The 18811-nt window shown below is 61.1% G+C and overlaps 1 protein-coding gene across 14 annotated transcripts; it reads right to left on the bottom strand.

The window, feature by feature from the left end:
* Positions 1-553: 553 nt before the first annotated feature.
* UBTF (upstream binding transcription factor) lies at positions 554-18027 on the bottom strand. Of its 14 annotated transcripts, none has more exons than XM_085039951.1 (22): positions 17770-18027; positions 13907-14040; positions 10814-10989; positions 10461-10544; positions 9678-9833; positions 8923-8987; positions 8201-8330; positions 7656-7766; positions 7244-7377; positions 6534-6675; positions 6167-6208; positions 5338-5451; positions 5051-5206; positions 4473-4628; positions 4153-4263; positions 3977-4065; positions 3619-3808; positions 3193-3240; positions 2904-2972; positions 2381-2527; positions 1955-2074; positions 554-1562 (listed from the first exon to the last, which is right to left on the bottom strand). In XM_085039951.1, the coding sequence occupies exons 2-22, from the start codon at positions 13962-13964 to the stop codon at positions 1449-1451; spliced, it is 2412 nt and encodes an 803-aa protein (XP_084896077.1). In that variant the 5' UTR covers positions 13965-14040; positions 17770-18027; the 3' UTR covers positions 554-1448. The 14 variants fall into 14 exon arrangements, with proteins under 14 accessions (XP_084896077.1, XP_084896079.1, XP_084896081.1 ...); XM_085039953.1 differs by lacking the exon at positions 17770-18027 and adding an exon at positions 17358-17457; XM_085039955.1 differs by lacking the exon at positions 17770-18027 and adding an exon at positions 17178-17312 and having other exon boundaries at positions 8210-8330.
* Between the last annotated feature and the right edge of the window lie 784 nt (positions 18028-18811).

Genomic DNA, 18811 nt, shown 5'->3' on the forward strand with positions numbered 1-18811 from the left:
CCCCCATCCCCTTCTTTCGGGACCCCCCTCCCCAAATCCTGTCCTCCAGCCCAGCTCCTCTCTGGGGACAGGACGGGGGGGCAGAAAGAACAGATCTTGAGCCCCCCCAATGAGAGTGGGGGTCTGGGGGGTCCCCAGCGACACGGGGTGGGTTTCTGGGGGATGGCACGGGGTGGGGGGACAGAACCCTGCAGGGAGGTGCTGTGGGATTGCTGGTGCTCGTGTCTGCTTAAAAAAAGGGGGGGCCCTGACAAGCCCCCCGTGCATCCACCCCGGTCCCCACGGCCCCATCCCCCTCCCAGGAAGGGGGGCACTGGCCCCCCAGAGTAAACCCAAACCACACCAATATTTACAGCATGGCCCGGAGGGGTGAGACCCCCTGGGGGGACACAGACTGGCGGCAATTGGGGTTAACTGGGGCAAGGGGAGCTCTGGTCCCCCCCAGGATTTGGGGTGAAGGGAGAGGAGCAGCTTCACCAGAGACGGAGGGGAAAATGGAGGGGCGGGGGGAAGGAAAAGGGGTAGAGGGGAGGGGGAAATGAAAAATAAAAGATGGATCTTTCTTGTTTTATAAAAAGGAAAAAAACCAAAAACGAAAAAAAAATAAAATAAAATACAACGGCACAACAACCACCGACAACAGAGCGGGGGTACCCCGTGCCCCCCCTTGGTCACGCTGAGCCGCCGGCCCCGGGCGGGGCGGCCCCGGTGCCCCCCCCACACACACTCACACTCGCACTCACGCCCCCTCCCCACGCCCCCGCCCACCCCCCAGATCGGGGACACGCCGCGGGTCACCCTCCGTGGCGGCGTTCCCAAGTGCCGTGGATGTGGAGTTCCCGGGCGGCTCCCGGGGCAGCTTCCAGACTGTACAAGGTTTTTGGGGGGTGGGGAGGACCCCCAGGATGCTGGGGGGGTGCGCAGAGGGCTGGGGGGGTTGCAAGGAGACATTGTCCCATCGGCTGAGTCCTGAGCCCCTCGGCTCTGCTCTGTGCCCGCTGCCGGAGGGGCTGCGCGGGGAGGGGATTTTCTTCCCATTTCTGGGTTTTTTAATAAAAAAAAAGGTGTGGGGGGTGTTGATGGTTGTTTTTTTTCCTGTTTTTCTTCTCTTTCTAGAAAGTCCGGAGCTGGTAGCGACTGGGTAATGGGGTAGGGATGGAGAGACACCCCCCTGGAAAGAATGAAATTCCAAAAAAAATCGCTTCCCCTCGGGAGTAAAGCAGGGGACAGGGGTGGGGAGCTCTCTCCTCGCCCCCCAGACTGGGGGAAGCAGCCCCTGATCCCCCTCCGTAGTGTGAGCTCGGCGGAGGGGTCCCCCCGGCCCCGCTCCCCGCGTTGGGGGTCCCACGGGGGGGCAGGAGGAAGAGGAGGAAGGATTTTGAGGGGCTGCAGGGGGGATTTGGGACCGAAACCGAGAAACCAAACGACGTTACAAAGAGCTTGGCTGATCAGTTGGAGTCGGAGTCGGAGGAGTCCCCAGAGGAGGAAGAGGAACTGCTGCTGCCCTCGGAGTCGTTGTCATCCTCATCCTCATCATCCTCATCCTCATCATCCTCGTCGTTCTGGGAGGGGGTGGCAGAGAGAAGGGAGGGGTCAGGGCACGGTTAGTCCATCATCACCCCCTTGGTTCCCTGCTCACCCTCCCTGCCAGAATCCCCACAGAGTGCGGGGGTGTGACCCCCACCCTCCCATCGCTGTCCCCAGGGATGTGGGGCTGCAGGAGGAGGGACACGGGGCAGGAGTCAGCAGTGAGTTTGCAAGGGCTCAGCTCGGGGTGCCGGGGGGATGTGCCGGAGCAGCGCGCGGGGATCCTCCTGCCCTCACCTCTGCCACTGCCTCACTACACGATCCGAGGGAGGGTACCCGACCCGCCTCGGGCCTCAGTTTCCCCCCTCTAAAGCCAGGGAAGGAAGAGGCGTGAGCTGAGACCAGCGAGGGGGTGGAAACGCCTCACCTGTCCGGTGGCGAGCACAAGGCACGGACACGGTTTCTGGCCCCAGCGCCATCCAGCATACTCTGATTTCAGTTGCACCGGTGTAAAGCTTTGACTCTGGTGACTTACTCGGCATTCACACTGGCGCAAACGGAGCCGAGACCAGACTCAGTATCTCCACCAGGAAAAAGACAGGAGATTTTTCTCTGCTCACTGGGGGCTCTGCACACCCCCCGCACCTCTGTGTCCCGAGGCTGCTCCTGACTATGCCCCGCGGCTGCTCCTCCTGGGAACACTGTGGGGATCCTGCTCCCCTTCTCCTCCCCGTGTCCCCCTGCTTCCCGGGGGCTCCTCTGCCACGGATCTATCTGAGCGCTGCTGCAGGTGCCCCCCAGCCCGGGAGGAGGGTGAGGGGGGCCCCGTGCCCTCCCCGTGCCGCGGCCTCACCTCGTCCCCGTCCTCGCTCTCCTCCTCGCTGCTGGACTCTGAGGAATCGCCGCCTTCATCTGACGAGTCACCGTTGTCATCATCATCATCCTCGTCTTCGTCGTCGTCTTCCTCCTCCTCTTCCTCCTCGTCATCGTCCTCTGACTCCTGTGGGGCGGGCAGGGGTTGGTGAGTCCCTGGACATCCAGACCCCTGGGTGCAGCACCCACCCCATCCTTGACCATCCACCTTTGGGTGCCTCCATCCATTGGGGAGGATCAGGTGATTCCCTATCCCACACCTCGATGGGAGCCTTTCCTCATTTATACTGAGAATTGCCCCAGAAAGGCTCCCCTACTGGGTACCAGGGGTCTAAATCTGACCTGGATGGGTTCTGAGCAGGGATTTGGGCAAAGTTTATGGTCTTGAGACAGGGCAGGCAGCTGGAAGCACCAAGGATGCTTCAAACAAGGGGTGTGGGTCCCCCCAATGTGCTCCCCAGGGAGGGTGACCTGGGTGTCCCCATGGGGCTGTCGTGACTCACCGACTTGGACTGCATCGTTGGCTTCATCTTGGGGTTGGGACCCCGGATCTTTCCTATGCTCTTGCGTTTCTGTGGGGACAAAACATTTAAGGCTCAAGTCCAGCTACTTCCCAGTGTCCAGCCCAGAGAAAATCCCACTGCTGAGCTGCCATGGGGAAAGATCCCCCCTCTGGAGTGTGAAACATCAAGCCTCACCCAGGGCTGACCCCAGCCCAGTCCCAAGCTCCTGGTAACCCCATTCCACCCCCAAACCCCCAGGATCCCACAGCAGTGCCACATGGATACTCACGTTGGAAATGTGTTCCTTGTACGCAGCCCGCTCCTGGGGCGAGAGGCTCTGTGGGGACAGAGAGACAGTCAGGGATGGGCAGGCACGGAATGGAATGGAGGATGGAGCGGGGAAGGGCTCTAGCACAGGGCACACCCTCCTCATATATGTAACTTTTATCCTTTTAAGTTACAAATAGTCAAAAAAGAGTCTGGAGATGGTGGTTCCCGGAGGAGAGGTGGCACAGGGCACACCCTCCTCATGTGTAACTTTTATCCTTTTAAGTTACAAATAGTCATTATCCTTTTAAGTTACAGAAAGTCAAAAAAAAGGGTCCGGAGACGGTGGTTCTGGGAGGAGGGGTGGGAGCAGAGGCCATGCCAAGCAACATCCCCAAATCCAACAGATCCCAGAGCCTCCCACCAGGCATAAGGGTCAAGCACCCACCTTGAGCCAGATGTCGAGGTGCACCTTGTACTGTTTCTGCTGCTCCTCTGCCAGTTTTTTGTAGTGGTCCTTCTGGCCCTGCGAGATGCGCTGCCAGCGGCTGCCAATCTCCACCATCCGCTCCTTCAGCGGGAGGTGGTTCAGCTCCCCGTTGGACAGGAGCTCCTGGGAGAACTTCTGGTAACCGTTCCTGCACAGGGAGAGCACAGGGACCAGGCTGGGACAGCGGGCACAGACAGCTCAGGTGTCCATAAGCCCTGTCCACCCCCACTGGGGTCCAGCCAACCCCCCTTCCTCTTGTTCCAGGCTCTTCCCACCAGCACAGCCAGACCCAGTTTTTCACACCCCACATACTCACATGGGGGGTTTCTTCGGCTCTCCCTGGAATTTCATTTTCTTGGTGGAGTTGGTGGAGCACGGAGGAGCCCGCATCTCACTCAGCTCCCTCTGAGCCACAGGAGAGAGAGAGGGTCAGGGAAAGGGGCAGTGCCAGCTGAGGGACACGGTGAGGGACAGGACAGGGCAGGGACCCACCTCATATCGCTTCTGATCCTCTGCTGCCTTCTTGATCCACATCAGCTTCTCCTTCTTCTCCATGTTGTTCCAAGTGGCCTCCATGGCCTTCAGCGCTTTGCCCCGGTCATTCTGTCAGACAGAACCACCACGATGCATCAGATGCACCCAAAAACCCTGGGACATCAGGTCCTGCCATGCTCTGCTCCTGCCATGACCTCTGTCCTCCCCACAGCTCCCAGCCCAAACCCAGGTGTGAGAGCCAGGGAGAAAGTACAGGGAATTCCTGCTGGTGGGAGAGATGATCCCACCTCCAGCCCTTTTCCCAGCCCACTCCTCACCTTGAAACGAGCCAGGTAGTCACCGATGACGCTCTGTTGCCAGATCTCCTCGGCAGTTTTGGGAGACTCAGGCAGCTTCCCGCGCTCCTCTTTATCTGAGCCGTGCTTCTTCTCAGACTGTGCCTTCATCGCCGCCTCCCGTGCCTTGTACTTGGCCTGGGCAGGGGCACAGGGGTGAGGGGGGCATGGCAGGGGCACTGGAGGGGCACAGAGGACACTGCAGCTCCCCCAGCACTGTCCCCACAGTAGCACCAATGGCCCTCCACCAACCCCAACCCTGTCTCTGGACTGTCCCACTCAGGAAAACAACCAAAGCCTTAAAACTGATGCTCAAGGACCCTCTGAGGTTTGTTTAGCTGGTGGGTTTTGGCCCCCCCAGGTCACGGAGAGGGGAGGACACAGCCAGCAGTGCCCCTCAGTGCTGACACTGGTGCCTCTGTGACAGCTCACTGTGATGCTCCAGGAGACATTTGTGCCCGTTGGGGCAGGACAAGGACAGGAGCATCCCCTGCACTGCCTGAGATGCTCACAGGAGTAGTGGAGATGGGGATGGAGAGGAGTACAGGAATGGCACCAACCTTCTTCTTCTCGGAGAGGTCATTCCACATGCGGGCCAGGAGCCTGGTCAGCTCACTTTCTGACAGCTCCGGCCGCTCCTCCTGCAGCTGCTTCCGCTTCTCCTCCGAGAAGATGAACATGGCAGAGATGGGCCGCTTGGGCTTCTCTGAGCTGGCCTGAGGGAGGACACAGTGCTGTGAGGGGGATGAGCCCATGGATGGACCGAAGCCCCCAAAGCCCCTTGAGAGGCACAACCTCATCCCAAGCCTGGCATCTGCTGCCCCATCCCTCCCAGTGCTGCTCCCACCTTGCCGGTCTCTGGTGAGGATTTTTTGGATGCAGGACTCATTGCTCCTTTCCGGTTGCTGCCCAACATCTTCTCCTCGCCCAGCACCCGCTGCTGCTCCTCCTCGGGCAGGCTCTGGGTGGCACAGGAGGAGGGACATCATTAGACAGCCCAGCACTAAGGAGGCTTTGAGGCCATGGGGGAATTGGGAATTAATGCATTTGGGAAGGGAATTAATCCACTGGGGAAGGGGAATTAATGCACTTGGGTGTCCTCATCCAAATCCCATCCCAGTCAGGACCAGCACCTAGCACTGCACATGTACTGCACATGTACATCCCCATGCTGTCACCCCCTATCTGGGCAGTGTTCCCCTCCCTGGCTCAGCCGTTGCTCAGTGGGTGGGCAGGTGTCTGGATCCGGGCACACCCCTGGGTTTTCCACCCTGTGCCCCTGCAGCCGCAGCCAGGGCTGCGTCACGTCCGCTCGGGGACGGGGACGATGCTGGGGTGGCCTCGGTGTGGCTCCCCCGCCCACGCCCCAGCGAGGGAAGGAAGTGAGAGGCTGCACAGCCACAGCCACTGAGCACCTTCCCCTCCAGCTCTAACCCTCTGCTCACCCCAGTTCTCCTCCTGAACTGGGTCCCACCCTCTCCTCCCAGCAACCAACTGGAAGACACTGGGTCAGGCTTTAGGACCAGAAGGTCAAGGCTATGTGCAACCATCTGTACATCACCCACAGCTGGGTCCAGGGAACGTTTTGGGGGAGAAGCCCCCCATTTAAGCCATCCCAGACCCTGCTCAGAGTTCCCCACTCCCAGATTTGGGATCTGCAGCCTTTCATCACTCACTTCCAGGAAGCGGAGCAGCTCGATCTCGTAGTCTTTCTTTTTCTGGGGGAAGATGGAGACATGTGGTTACAGAGAGATCCCTCACTCCAGTCCCTGTCTCCTGCAGCCCCTGACCCAGCCTCAATCCCTTGGCAACAGCATCCTCCACCTGGACCATCTGCTTGTCCCACACAGGAGACGGGATCAAGGGAGGTGACCAAGGATCTCAAGGAGAATCAGTGATGCAGACAAGCACATGGACTGAGGAAGGCTGAGGGGCTCATTTCCAGGGATATTTGTAGCCCAGACTCTTCCCATCTCACTGCTCCTTTCCCACAGCACTGGTGCCCACCTGCCTCTCCCCCCACGTCCATCCTCAGCCACTCACCTGGTCACACTTTTTGTGGTAGGCGTCCTTTTCCTTCTGGGAGAGCAGCTTCCACTGCTGGCTGCACAGCACCATCCGCTCTGTGCTGGGCACGTCTTTCATGTTGGCCATCAGCTCTGCACAGTACAGGGAGTAGCTATTCCTGAAAAACCCACGGGGGGACCCAGTGTTAGGGAAAACCTGACCCTGTGGAGCTGGCTGGGTGCTAACAACACACCTAAGACCACCCAGATGGGCTGCACGAGGCAGAGAAGTGAGATGCCTGTGGTTTAGGGCAGCTAAGAGTTGGATTGCCCCCTAACCCAGAGTATCACCATAAAGCTCATTCAAATTCTCCAAAAAATGTGTATTTAATGTACATTTAAGGACTGGTTTAGTGGGATCATCACAGAATCATGTAATCAATAAGGCTGGAAAAGCCCTTTAAGATCACCAAGTGCAACCATTAACTAACACTGCCAAGACCACCACTAATCCATGTCCTCAAGTGCCACATCCACACTTCTTGAACACTTCCAGGGATGGTGACTCCACCACTGCCCCGGGCAGCCTGTTCACAGACCTGACCATGAAGAAATTTGTCCTATAAATCCCATCTAAACCCCCTGTATCTGTGATTCCCGAAATTGTCTGGGCTTCCCAAGCCAGGCAGAGCCCCACTTTCCTCACTGGCAAGAACCAGCACCTGCCCAGAGAGGTTCAGGACTCACGGGGGTGGCTTTGTGGGTCGTCCGTCGAACTTGTCCTTGAGCTGCCGCTCAGCCTTGGTGAGGGTGGAGCGGGTGATTCCCTCCTCGCTGATGTTCAGCTCCGGGTGCTTCTGGATGTAATCCCGCATGATCTCCTGCGGGGAGCAGAGAGAGGTCAGAGGGGCTGCAACCCCCGCCTGCTGGGGCCGGAGGAGGAGGAGAGAGAAGCCAACCATTGCCCTAATCCTCTCCCTGGGGATCCTGCTGCCTGCCCCGCACACGGCTGGAGAGGCAGGGCTCAGACTCACTAGGGACCTGCCAGGACCTGCCTGAACTCCCAGCTGGCTATGGGGAGAGGCCACACAGGGCCAGGATGCAGAGTGGCTCGGAGTTGGGACGAGTGTGGAGGGGACCGGGTGAGGCTGCTCCCTACCTCGTACTCCTTCCGCTGTTCCAGGGCCTTATGAATCCATTTCAGCCTCTTTTTATCCGAGAGTTGAGACCACTGCTTGCCCAGCGACTCTTTCACCTCCTTCGTGGTGGCCTGAAAACCCAAAGCCAGAGGTGAGGGCAGAGGGGTAAAACCCAAAAAACAAAAAGAGGAATGAAAAAATATTTAAAAATGGCAAAAAAAATGGCGTGGCCTGGTGGGGCCTGACAGCACCCGGCATGGGGTGGCTGTGAGCCGTGGGGATGTGTGGGAGTGGGGGGCTTGGCCAGAGGTGATGTCTGTGCTGGAATTCTTTCCTGCCCTGACTCAGGCTGTGGTCACCCCTTCCTGGCAAAAAGTGGGAGCTGGATCCCCGAGCCTCTTCCAGGTGTGCAGAGCCCTTCCTTACCTCAGTCCAGGCTCCGGGAGCTCCTAGCGGCGTCCTCCATCCCAACCCTCTAAAATGCTTCTCTCCCTTCCACCTCCTGTCCCCCAGCAGCGGGGTCTGGGACCCCCCAACACTCACACTCGCACTCACTCCCACCCACCGTACTCACATCTGGACGCACTTTCAAGTAGATCTTCTTCTCATGGTTGTACCACAGCTGCTGGGGGGTCTTGGGTTTTTCGGGGACGTCTGATTTCTTGGCATTCTGGATGAGATCCGGGTGGTCTTCCCTTTACCAGGCAGGGAGGTGGGGAAGGGAGAGTGTCAGGGAGGTGGCAGCAGGAAGGAGAGCACCCCTAAACCTGCCTGCTAAGGGGTGACACTGCAGGGCTGAGCCTCCATGGGCTCAGGTACTGGGGGGTCCCCAAAAAGAGCAGGAGCGTTTCAGGAGAGGTTAAAGTTTGTTCCTCCCTGGGGAGCGTCAGCTATGGGTTTCCCTGGGTTTGGCTGCATCCCTGAAGCAGCAGCAGGTCACTGGGAATGCCAGGATCCACCTGGATCACAGCAATCACGTCCAAGGGGAAGGTCTGGAGTGACTGGGGATCACTTCAGCTTTATCAGTGCTGGTGGCAGCGGTCCTGTCCCCACCTTGCAGACCCTGACTGCCAGAGCATGGCTGGTCCTCCACTCTCCTCCTCATCCAGTCTGCCAGCCAGAGGGATGCTCTGACAGTTTTCCCTTGCTCTTTTTTTTCCTGACTTCCCTCTTCCCTCCAAGCCAAAGGCCCATGAGGGCTTCCTCCGTGAGCTAAGCACAGGAGGAGAACCTGGATCTGCCTGAAGGGTCCCAGGGAAATATGGGGTGGGAGAGCTGCCTGCTCACCTGAACCTTGCCAAGTTCCTCTCAAACTCCTGCTTCTCTCGCTGGAAGTCCTGGATGTATTTCATCTGGGGACACAAAGCCACCGTGGAGGTAGAGAGAGATGTCAGCACCAGGGAACGGGCAGGAAGATACATCCCTGTCAACCTGGCTGGGAATCCCACCACCCCAAAAGGGACTCAAGGGCTCCCCAGCCCAGGGAATGGTCCTGCAGAGGGTTTCCAGCCTGCCCAGGGACTCAGCAGCCAGGTATCTCCCCTCTCTGTGTATCCTACCAGCCCTAGGAAAGAGGGCACAGCAGGACTTTGTGCAGTGGACTCTTCCTGGACACCCCAGAGTGAGAGTTGGGGTCCCCCAAAGCCCTGCCTTGGCTCTGACACCTCTGGGTGGGCAGATCTCTGCTTTCAGCATCTCCCAGAGCCTGTCCCTCACTCAAACAGGGTGGCACAGTGGGGCGTGTGCCTCAACCCCAGCACTAAACACTGATCCACCCAACGGCAAAGCCACCATCCAGGTCCGGGAAGAGACAGACCAACGGACAGACCCAACCAGCCTCCACCCCACAGATCCTGGGAACCAGGACAGGAAAAACCAAGGAAGTCTTACAGGTCTGACGGGACTAAACAAACAGCTGGCTTCTCCTGTCAAGAGCCTCGCCAAGCAGAGCTTGGGCTCTGCTGGTTTTACTGGGAGAGCTGGGCAGAGCCCAGCATACAGAGGCACATGGTGGGAAGGGGCTTGCTGACCACCCCCCATACCTTTTTCTTCTCGGGAAGCTCCTTGTATTTCTTGGACAGGATCTTGGTGAGATCCAGGTTGCTCATTTCGGGGTGAAGCTTGGCGTATTTGGCTCGCTTCTCCATGAAGAAGCGGAAATAGGGAGTCAGGGGTTTCTTGGGGAAGTCAGGGTGTTTCTGGAGAGACAGCAGAGTGGAGGACACTGAGCATGGAGCTGGCAGCACCACAGGGGCACAGCCAAACCCACAGCTCCCCAGTCCTGGGGGCATCTGCCTCCATCCAGCCCTGCTGGTGATCCAGGTGTGGCAGGCAAAGAGAGGGAAACTGCTGGGAACAAAGGCTCCCCAAGGAACTACAGTATCCCACAGCTGGGAACCTTGGAAGTAGCCTCCAGCCATCCAGAGCTGTCAGCACAGAGCAAGAGGGGACACTGAGGCAGGAGGAGGGGATGGGACCCAAATCCCAGGGATGGAGCATCAGCTGCCCCGGGGCTACCCGGCTGAAAGCACCCGGCAGGCCAGGAATAGGACGGCAGCTTCCCAGCCCCTCTGGAGCTAAACTTGGCTGCAGGCTGCCAGCAGTGCAACTGGCCACATTACACATATCCGGGACTTGGCCCAGGCCCAGCGCCGCAGCCTCCAGAGCCTTGGGCAGCCGGACGCTGGGATTACGGGCAGTGAGGTGCCCACAGGGGCTCCACTGGCAGAGCCACACGGATCTGAGGTGCCACAGGGTGACAGCCCCCTGTCCTGGGTACGTGTGGGGTCACCCTTTAGGGACTGAGCCTAATTCCTGCCCAATACCTTGAGCTTTTTGCCTTTGTAAGGATTCTTCACGTGCTCTTCGGCGTCCATAATGAGCTCCGTGAGGGTCCGGAATTTCCTCACCTGTGCGGAAATGAGGAGACAAAGATGTGAACTGGGATGGGGCAGATCCTCACTGTGGCAGAAACCCACTGGATTTGGTAATGCCACCCCAAGAACGACCAACCCCAGCCCCTCCAAGGGGGTCACAATGCTGACAGCAGCAGGATGATGCCAGCACCAATGGCTGAGGGCTCTGGGTACTCAACTCAATCCAACAGTCCCAGGAATGCCAGCAGGACACTCAGTCCCTACCAAGAAATCCCCACGAAGCCCCACATGGTGTCCATTACCTCATTAGAAATCTCCATCCACTTCATTTTGCACATCTCCCCTGAGAAGTCCTTGAAAGCCACTTTTTCCCAGTCCAGGTGGGACTCAGTGGTTTTGAACTTGCTCCCGTCATTGGAGGGCAGGTTATTCTTCATGCACTCCAGGAGGGTCAGCATGTCCTCCTGCGACCAGCGGTCTGAGCAGTGAGAAACAGGATCAGCCAGGGGCAGGCAGCCTGTTCCCTTCCCTTCCCTTCCCTTCCCTTCCCTTCCCGGCAGGCTATCGGGACTACAGCTCCCGGCGTGCCGCTCCGGACCGCACGCCAGGACACGTAATCTCCACATGCTGCCTCTCGAGATTAAAGATCAAAGGGACGTGGCTGTTTCCATCACCCTCGAGCAACTTTCTATGGGCCAAAACAATCCAGGCAAAGCTAGAAATTCCACTCGGTGCAAACCAGAGAGACTCGCTCATCCCAGAGAACCATCAGATAAGGGACGGCTCTGCTGCACGAGCAGAGGGCTATTTCCTACGCCCTGCGGAACGACGTGGGAGCAATGAGCTCTCCAGCCAAGCAGGAAACAGGGAAACCCACTTTCTAAGTGGAAAAGATGTGTTTGGAGCAATGGGAAAACCCCAGTGCTGCTTTTCCTGCACCTCGGAGAGCTTTGCCATCACCTGGGCCCAGCTCCACAGTGACCTCTGCCAAGGTCAAAGCTCCCACACCACAAAGTGAGGGGGGGTAGAGCCCAGCACAGCCCCCTGTCTCACAGAGGGGTCCCTGACAGTGCAGGGATGATGTTTATGTCACCCCAACATCCCCTGAGCTGCTGGGAGGAGCATCCCCAGCTCCCATAGGGACAAGCTGCTGGAATGGTGGGATGGGCATGTGGCAAAGGCAGAGAACCTGGGGCAACGGTGAGGCCAGGACAGGCAGCAGCACCGTGCCGGGACAGGCAGCAGGCAGGATATCCCAGCCCTGAGTGCCTCATCCAGCCCCAACCTTGGGGCTGCTTCCTTGCCAGGGGAATTCCTCCCTGCTCCGAGCTTCCACGCCAGCTGGGGAGCACAGCCTGGGGTGCTCTGCAAACATGGGTGGCCCTGGGGAATGCAACAAGGCCTGGGAGCGGAAGGAAAAGTCCCTGGGGATGGGCTGGAGGAGGAGCAGAGCCCGAAGCCACGTGCCCACGCAGCCCTGGCTGCCTCATGCTGGGATGGGCACACGGGATTCCCGCGGTGCAGGACTGGCTCACCACGGCATTCCCTGCCTCACATCTCTGCCAGGTGAAGGCTGAGGTGTTTGGAGCTGCCTCAGGGACATGGAGCACCCTGGAGATGTGGACTGAAGAGATGGGGACAGTGTGGCTGGTTATGGATTTGAGTGGAGCATCTCTTCCTCCACCTCCAGGAACGAAACCAAGCCCCCAGAACATCCAGCTGCAGAGATTTCTCCAGCTGCAGCTCTCCCTCCACTCAAGACTCAACATGAGGAAAACCACCTCCACCTCCTGCTCTTGCAGGGGTCTGGGGAAGAGCAACTCCCCCAGAATCCCAAAACCAAGCAAGGGGTGTTAAAGAACATGCAGGACCCGGTGCAGGGAGCACAGCCAGGACCTGAGCCCCCCCATCCCATTTCCCCTCCTGGACCTGCCTGGCTGGGGTACCAAGGCAGCACAGTTCAGGATCCAGCTGGTCCCTACAGTGACCTTATTAGGAATTAATATGGAGGGAGAAGATGGAAAGAACTCCCGTGGAAAGCAGGGAGCCCAGTGGCTTAGGGTGTGTCTCCATGCTCCTGGCTTCATCCCAAAACATCATGAAGAGGGAAAAGATATAGGAAACCCCCATCCCCTACAGGGCCTGGGGGAGATCAGAGCCGCAGGAGGGAGCACACAGCCCCAAATTCTGCCTTCCTGTTTTTCCCATCCACTTTCCAGGCCTCCCAGGCAAGGACCAATGAGGCAGAACAAGGCTGGGAAGCTGATGCCAACTTTACTTGCAGAGCAGGAGGAATTACCGAAAGCAGCATTGCCACAAAAATCCAGAGGGGACACAGAAGGGGATGAGACCCCTTCCCAAACCTGCCCCCACCTAGCCCAGTGCCTCAGCTTCCCCCTGGAATGCAGAGACACAGAGAGACCTTTGGCCCTGTGTGAACCCCCCGCTGGCAGACAGCCGAAATAACCACATCCCGAAGGAATACATAAAATAACAGTGGAAACATCCCAAAATCCTCACTGGCAGCAGAGTGGGGACAATGGGGACCCCCACACTCAGCTCTCCATCTCTCTGTTCCGCCTCCCTCAACCTGGGGCTTGCTGACAAACGCTGGAATTGCGGCGTTCACCCACCAGGATGAATGGGGTTGTCTGTGCCCTGGGACAGATTTATCCCGGCTCTCCTGGCACCGGCCGGGCTGGGTCTATATTAGGAAAGCTGCCCCGGTGTAATTAAATCCATCTAAAGTCCCGGAGAAGGACACGTGCTCCGGCTGGGTTCGCTCGAGGCAACAACCCCGACTGCAGCAAGGAAGGAGGAAAATTCAGGGACCTGGCGGGTGTGAGGGACTGGACGGCACTCCAGGGGTTTGGGGGACCTGGGGGGTTTTTGAGGGGTGGAGTGGCAAAGCCCTGAGAGCTGCCCTAAAAAAACATCCTTCTTTTTTGCCTTGTTTTCCTGCCCCTTTTCCAATAAAAGCTGAAGCTCTGATGTCATGCCGGGGTCTGGAAGCCAGAGGCCCAAGGTAACAGCTCGGCTTTTAATGCAGCCCAGATGTGAGCAGGGAAGGCAGCACCTTTGTGCCAGCCCCCATTTCCCAATCCTCCCGAAAGTCCGGCCCCCCAAAAGAGCATCCCAGTGCCAAGGGGCTGCTGGTGCACCAGAGCGTGCATCCATGTGCTCACACACGTGCATGTGTGTTCCCCGAGGCAGATCAGGACCGGGAAAAGCAGATTCCTCCCCCTGCTTCAATCCGCTGGCAGTCAGGATCACGGATCCTCCATCCCTCCTCCTCCATCCCTCTGAGAAAAGGGGCACCCTGAGGTTCTTTATTGTTATTTTTAAGTGTGACAGCAGAAATCCCGTGGGAGCACTGGCATGTTGGGGGGGCTCACCTTGGTTTTTGGGAGCTGTCATTTCCAGGTCTGCAGGGCACTCGGCTTCGCCGTTCATCCTCCACCTGCCTGTGCCCAGGACGGTCCCACCGGCTCCCTCCTCACCCTCTTCCCAAAATCACTCCCGCACGGCTCTGCAAGGAAATGGAGAACCCTGCTAGGCACCCCACGATGATGGGGGGCCCCCAACTCCTAATGGGGAATGGGGGGAAGCTGATCCAGGCATCCATCCATCCTCTCCATTCACAGGTGAATGAGGTGCTGGAATCACCCCACCACCCAACCCTGTGAGTTTTGGGGAGAGCAGGATCCCAGAGGGGGGATCCTCAGTGGTGACGTGACCCCCACATTGGTGAGGGGAGGACAAAAGGGGTGTGTGGGCAGGGGAAAAAGGTCCAGGGGGTGTCCCAAAGTCGGGGGGTAGTGAGTGTTGGGATCTGAGAGGGATCCCAGAAGAGACAGGTTCAAGGTGGCTCCCTGGAGTGGGATCCAAAAACTTGGAATCAAGAGGATATGAGTCAACAGGGCTACAAGGGATCTCCTAAGGGGGTTCACCTCCCCTGAAAATGGGGGTTTCAAAGGAAGGCACACCACAGATCCAGCAAAAGAGGAAGGTATTTCAAAAGGGGGGGCTCCATGGGGAAGGATAACCTAAGGAGGGGGACCCCAAAACTTGGGGAGAGTGGCAGGATGGTAGTCTGGGGGGATCCCCATCGGGGGATTCCATGGGGGGAGTCCCTGGAGGGCAGATCAGGGCAGGTGGCCTCAGGGGGATCCCCGGAGGAACAGGCCGCAGGCCTAGGGGGGAAGCAGGCCCCAGGCCGGGGTGGGGGGTGGCTGGGCCTGGGGGATCCCGGGGGGAATCCACGCTTGGGGGGATTCCCTTGAGGAAGGGGGGTCCAGGGGCTCCTGGGAGGAACCAGGCCCTGGGTCTGCGGGAGGATCGCCCCGGGAGGGCAGCAGGGATGGCCCAGGGGTGCAGAACCACCAGGCCCCCGGAGGGATGCATGATGGCCCTCAGGGGGAATCAGCTCCCGGGAGGGAATCTGCCAACACCCCGGGGGTGCAGGCCCTGCCGGGCCTGGGGGATCCTTGTGAGGGCCAGATCACCCTGCTGGGGACGATCTGGGACCACCCGAGCGAGATCAGTTCTGGGGCGGCTGGGAGATCACCCGGGGGTGGATGTGGGCAGGGGGTGCAGACCCCTCCAGCCCCGGGGGTCACCTGGCAGTGGACGTGGGATCGCCTGGGGGTGGATGAGGGGCTTGCGGACCCCACCAGCGTGAGACCGAGGATCACCCGGGGCCGGATGAACCCTGAAGGGAGGGGGAAACCGCTCCAGGCTTGGATCAACCCCCAAGGGGGGCGGATCTAGGACCACCCCCGGGGCTGGCTGAGGGATCGCCGCGGGGTGGGATCAAGCCCAGCCCCCGGGCGGTGTGAAACCGGGGATCGCCCGGGGGTGGGAGCGGGGGATCGCACCCGGGGGGGCCGCGCGGGGGTGTCGCGAAAGGCGGGATCGCGACAGGGGGAGGGATCGTGGGGATCATGGCGGGGCGGGGCGGTGCGCGCGCACAGGGATCCCCGGGGGCGCGCAGGGGGTGCGGGATCCCCGCGGGGGAGCGGGGGGGCAGACCGGATCCCGCGCCCGGAGGGGGGAAGGAGGAGGAGGAGGAGGCGGGGGAGGAAGGGGCCGGGCCGGCGGGCGGAGGCGGAGAGCCCGCACATGCCCTGCGCCGCCGGCCAGCTCCAGTCTCCTCCTCCAGCAGGCAGCAGGAACCGGGTGGGACCGAGCGCGGGCGGCCCCGGCGGCGCCTCCCCCGCCCCCGGTTCCCACCCGGGCGCCAGCGAGCTGAGCCCCCCCCCACTTTTTTTTTCCCCCCAACAACACCCGGGCAGACAATGGAAGGCGAGTTCGGGGGGCCGGGGGTGCGGAGTGGGGCCGGGGGAACGCGGAGCGCTCCGTGGCCTCTCACACCCGGCCCCAGGCGTGCGATGCGCTGCTTCATCCCCCCCTCCCCGCATCCCCCCCCCGCATCTCCCCATCGTTACCGGCCGCTCTCCGCCGCGGCACACAATGGCCGGGCTGCGCCCGCCTCCGCCCGCCGCTCCTTCCCCTCCACCCGCGGTTATAAAGCCGAGACAAACCCACCTCTCCGGGCTGCTAAGGGGGAGGAGGAGGAGGAGGAGGTGGTGGTGGTAGTGGTGGTGGTGGTGGTGGAAGAAGGAGGGAGGAGGTTGGAGGGGGGGGGTGTGGGGGGGAGCTCTAACCGAGCCGCCGCAGCCCCAACCCCGCCGCCGGAGCCGCTGGGGGAAGAAGAAGAAGGAGAAGGAGAAGAAGGAGGAGGAGGAGGAGGAGGGGGAAGGGGGGGCGGGGATGCCCGGCTGGGGGCGGCCGGGCAGCTGCAGCGAGCCGGGCGAGGGCAGCGCGACCTCCCCGCACCGACCCCCGGGGAGCGGCTCCTACCCGATCCTCCCCCCCTCTCTTTTTCCCCACCGCCGCCCCCTCCTCGCTTTTCCTTTCCTCGTTTTTCCTCTCCTTTCCTCCCCTTCTTACCCCCCTCTTTTCTCTCCGCGACCCCTCCTCGAGCCCGCAAACACCCACCCACCCAGCGGGGGGCTGGAGCCCCGCTCCCGGTCCGGAGGGAAGAAAGGAAGAGAAGGGAGGAAAAGGCGGAAAAAAAAAAAAAAGGGTAGAAAAAAATATAGATAAAAAGAAAATAGGGAGAAAAAAAGGATAAAGAGGGGATAAAGCGAGGATAAGGGGAGATGAAGCGGGGGGGGTCGGCCGAGCCCCGGCACGCACCGGCGGAGCGCGGCGCCCAGCTCCCGCCGCGGCGCGGGACTCACCCGGGCTCGGGAAAAACAAGCGGGCAGCGCTGGAAGCCTGCCCCCGAAATCCAGCTGCGGCACCGGGGAGGAGGGAGGGAAGGCGAGCGGGAAGGAGGGAGGGAGCGAGGAGGAGGAGAGGGAAGGGAAGGGAAAAAGGAGGGAGAGAAGGGGGGGGCACACCGGGGCCGCCGAGCCGGGCGCTGCCCCCCGCCCCGAGCCCCAGCGCGGTGCCCCCCGCGGGCGGGCGAGGCGGGCGAGCCCCGGCGCTGGCGGTGGCGGCGGCGGCTTCCTGCCCGCGGGGCCTGCGCGAAACCAGCCTTCCTTAAAAAAAAAAAAATCTCCTTTTTTATATATCTATATATCTATCAAAAAAAAAAATTCGATCTGGTGGGCGCGACCCCCTCCCCGTTCCCGTCGGAGCGGCGGCGGAGCGCCTTACCGAGCCCGGAGCGCGGCGGTGGCGGCGGCGGCGGCGGCAGCGGGAGCCCGGGGAGGAACAAAGCGCCTCCTCCAGCCCCGCCGGCGGAGCGGCGCGGCGGCGAATGGCGAGCCCGGGCGGCGGGCACGGCGCGGCGCGGCGGGGCACGGCGGCGGCGGCTCCCCCGGCGCGGGCACGTACCGGCGGGGCCGCCGCTTTGGGGGGCGGCGGGGGCTCGGGGCTCGCTCGGCGGGGCCGGGGCGGGGGAGCGGCGGTTGAACGGCGGCCAGCTCTGCAGCGCTGGCCCCGGGCGTGGACGCGCTCCAGTCCCCGCAGAGACGATCGCGCTTTCCCCCGCCTCCATGGCGCTGCGTTCGCTCTTCCAATCAGCCGGGCTGAGCGCGCCGGGATCCGCCGGGATCTCCCCGCCAGCCCCGCCGCCCTGCCGCCGCTTTCCGCCGGGTTTTTTATTGCTCTTTGCTTTTGCAACACTGTGGTGAGAAGAAAAAGAGGAGGAGGAGGAGGAGGAAGGAGAAGAGGAGGGAAAGGAGGGGGGGTGGGGTGGGGGGGGAAGGGAGGAAGAAAAAAAATTAAAAAAAAAAAATCTCCTTACATGTGCAACAATCCTCGGACGGCGTTTGCATAAAGAAAAAATTAAAAAATAAAAAAAAAGAAGGGAAAAAAATAAAGGGGGGGGGGAAGCGGAGGGGGGGGGAGCCGAGCCGGGCCCCCACGGCACGGTGGGGCCGCGCTCCTGCCCGCCCCGCGGCCCCGGGACACGGCGGCGGGGGGGGCTCTGCCCGGCGGGGCGGGCGAGGGGCAGCTTCCTCCCCTCCTCCCTCCCTCCGCTCCCTTTCTCTCCTCTCTCTCCCTCTCTCGCTCTCTTAATTTTTTTTAATGGAATTTCTCCAACTCCACCTTTGTTGTGCTGGGCGTCATTCCCCGCAGCCAATCCCGGCCGGGCAGCGCCTGCACATTCCCGGCCATCCCGGCTGCCGGCACAGCACGGGCCATCCCGGGCTGCTTCCGTGCCACCGGCTGCCGCCGCCGTACCGAGCAGCCCGGCGGTACCGGCTGCTCGCACAGCACCGCCCGCGGCAGCGGCAGCGGCTGTCGCACGGTACCGGCTGCCCTTCCAGCACAGCGCCGCCGCTGCTTCCGCGCTACCGGCAGCTCCCGCGGCACCGAGCAGCCCGGGCTGGCCGTGCTTCGGCCACAGGCCGCCCGGCTGTTCCCGGCTGCTCCCGGCTGCCGGCGCGCTCCGGCCAGCTCCGGCCAGCTCCGGCCATCTGCCCGCAGCCGCCCTCGCTCGGCTGCTGCAGGCGCCAGCGCATTCCGCGTGCTGCGGGCAGCTCCGGCCATTTCCGTGCTCCCGGCCGGGCCGGCACGGGCAGCTCCGGAGCCGCCGGCGCGGGGAGCGGGAGCCGGGCAAACCCCCGACAAACCCCCCGGGGATGCGGGATGAGGTCTGGGAATGTGGGGTCACCCAGCTCGGTGGGCTGTGGACGTTCCCAGGCTGACCGCGTGGGAACGGCCGAAACGCGGGGGATTTTCACGGCTGTTTATGTGGAAAAGGAAACAAGAAATACAATAATCCCTAAACCTCGGTGCCCCCAAACCCTCCCCCGGCTGGTTTGGGGGTGCGGGGGTGGTGC

The sequence above is a fragment of the Lichenostomus cassidix genome, chromosome 27, assembly GCF_008360975.1.
Source record: "Lichenostomus cassidix isolate B80296 chromosome 27, HeHo_3.0, whole genome shotgun sequence".
Lineage (NCBI taxonomy): Eukaryota > Metazoa > Chordata > Aves > Passeriformes > Meliphagidae > Lichenostomus > Lichenostomus cassidix.

What these genes read in the sequence shown, in the direction of transcription:
- UBTF (XM_085039951.1), bottom strand. Translation starts at nt 13,964, where the DNA reads ATGAACGGCGAAGCCGAGTGCCCTGCAGACCTGGAAATGACAGCTCCC. An exon ending in ACCACAAAAAGTGTGACCAG is followed by an intron (nt 6,209 to 6,533) that starts GTGAGTGGCTGA and finishes ATCTTCCCCCAG; the next exon opens with AAAAAGAAAGACTACGAGAT. An exon ending in AGCTGCTCCGCTTCCTGGAA is followed by an intron (nt 5,452 to 6,166) that starts GTGAGTGATGAA and finishes TGTGCCACCCAG; the next exon opens with AGCCTGCCCGAGGAGGAGCA.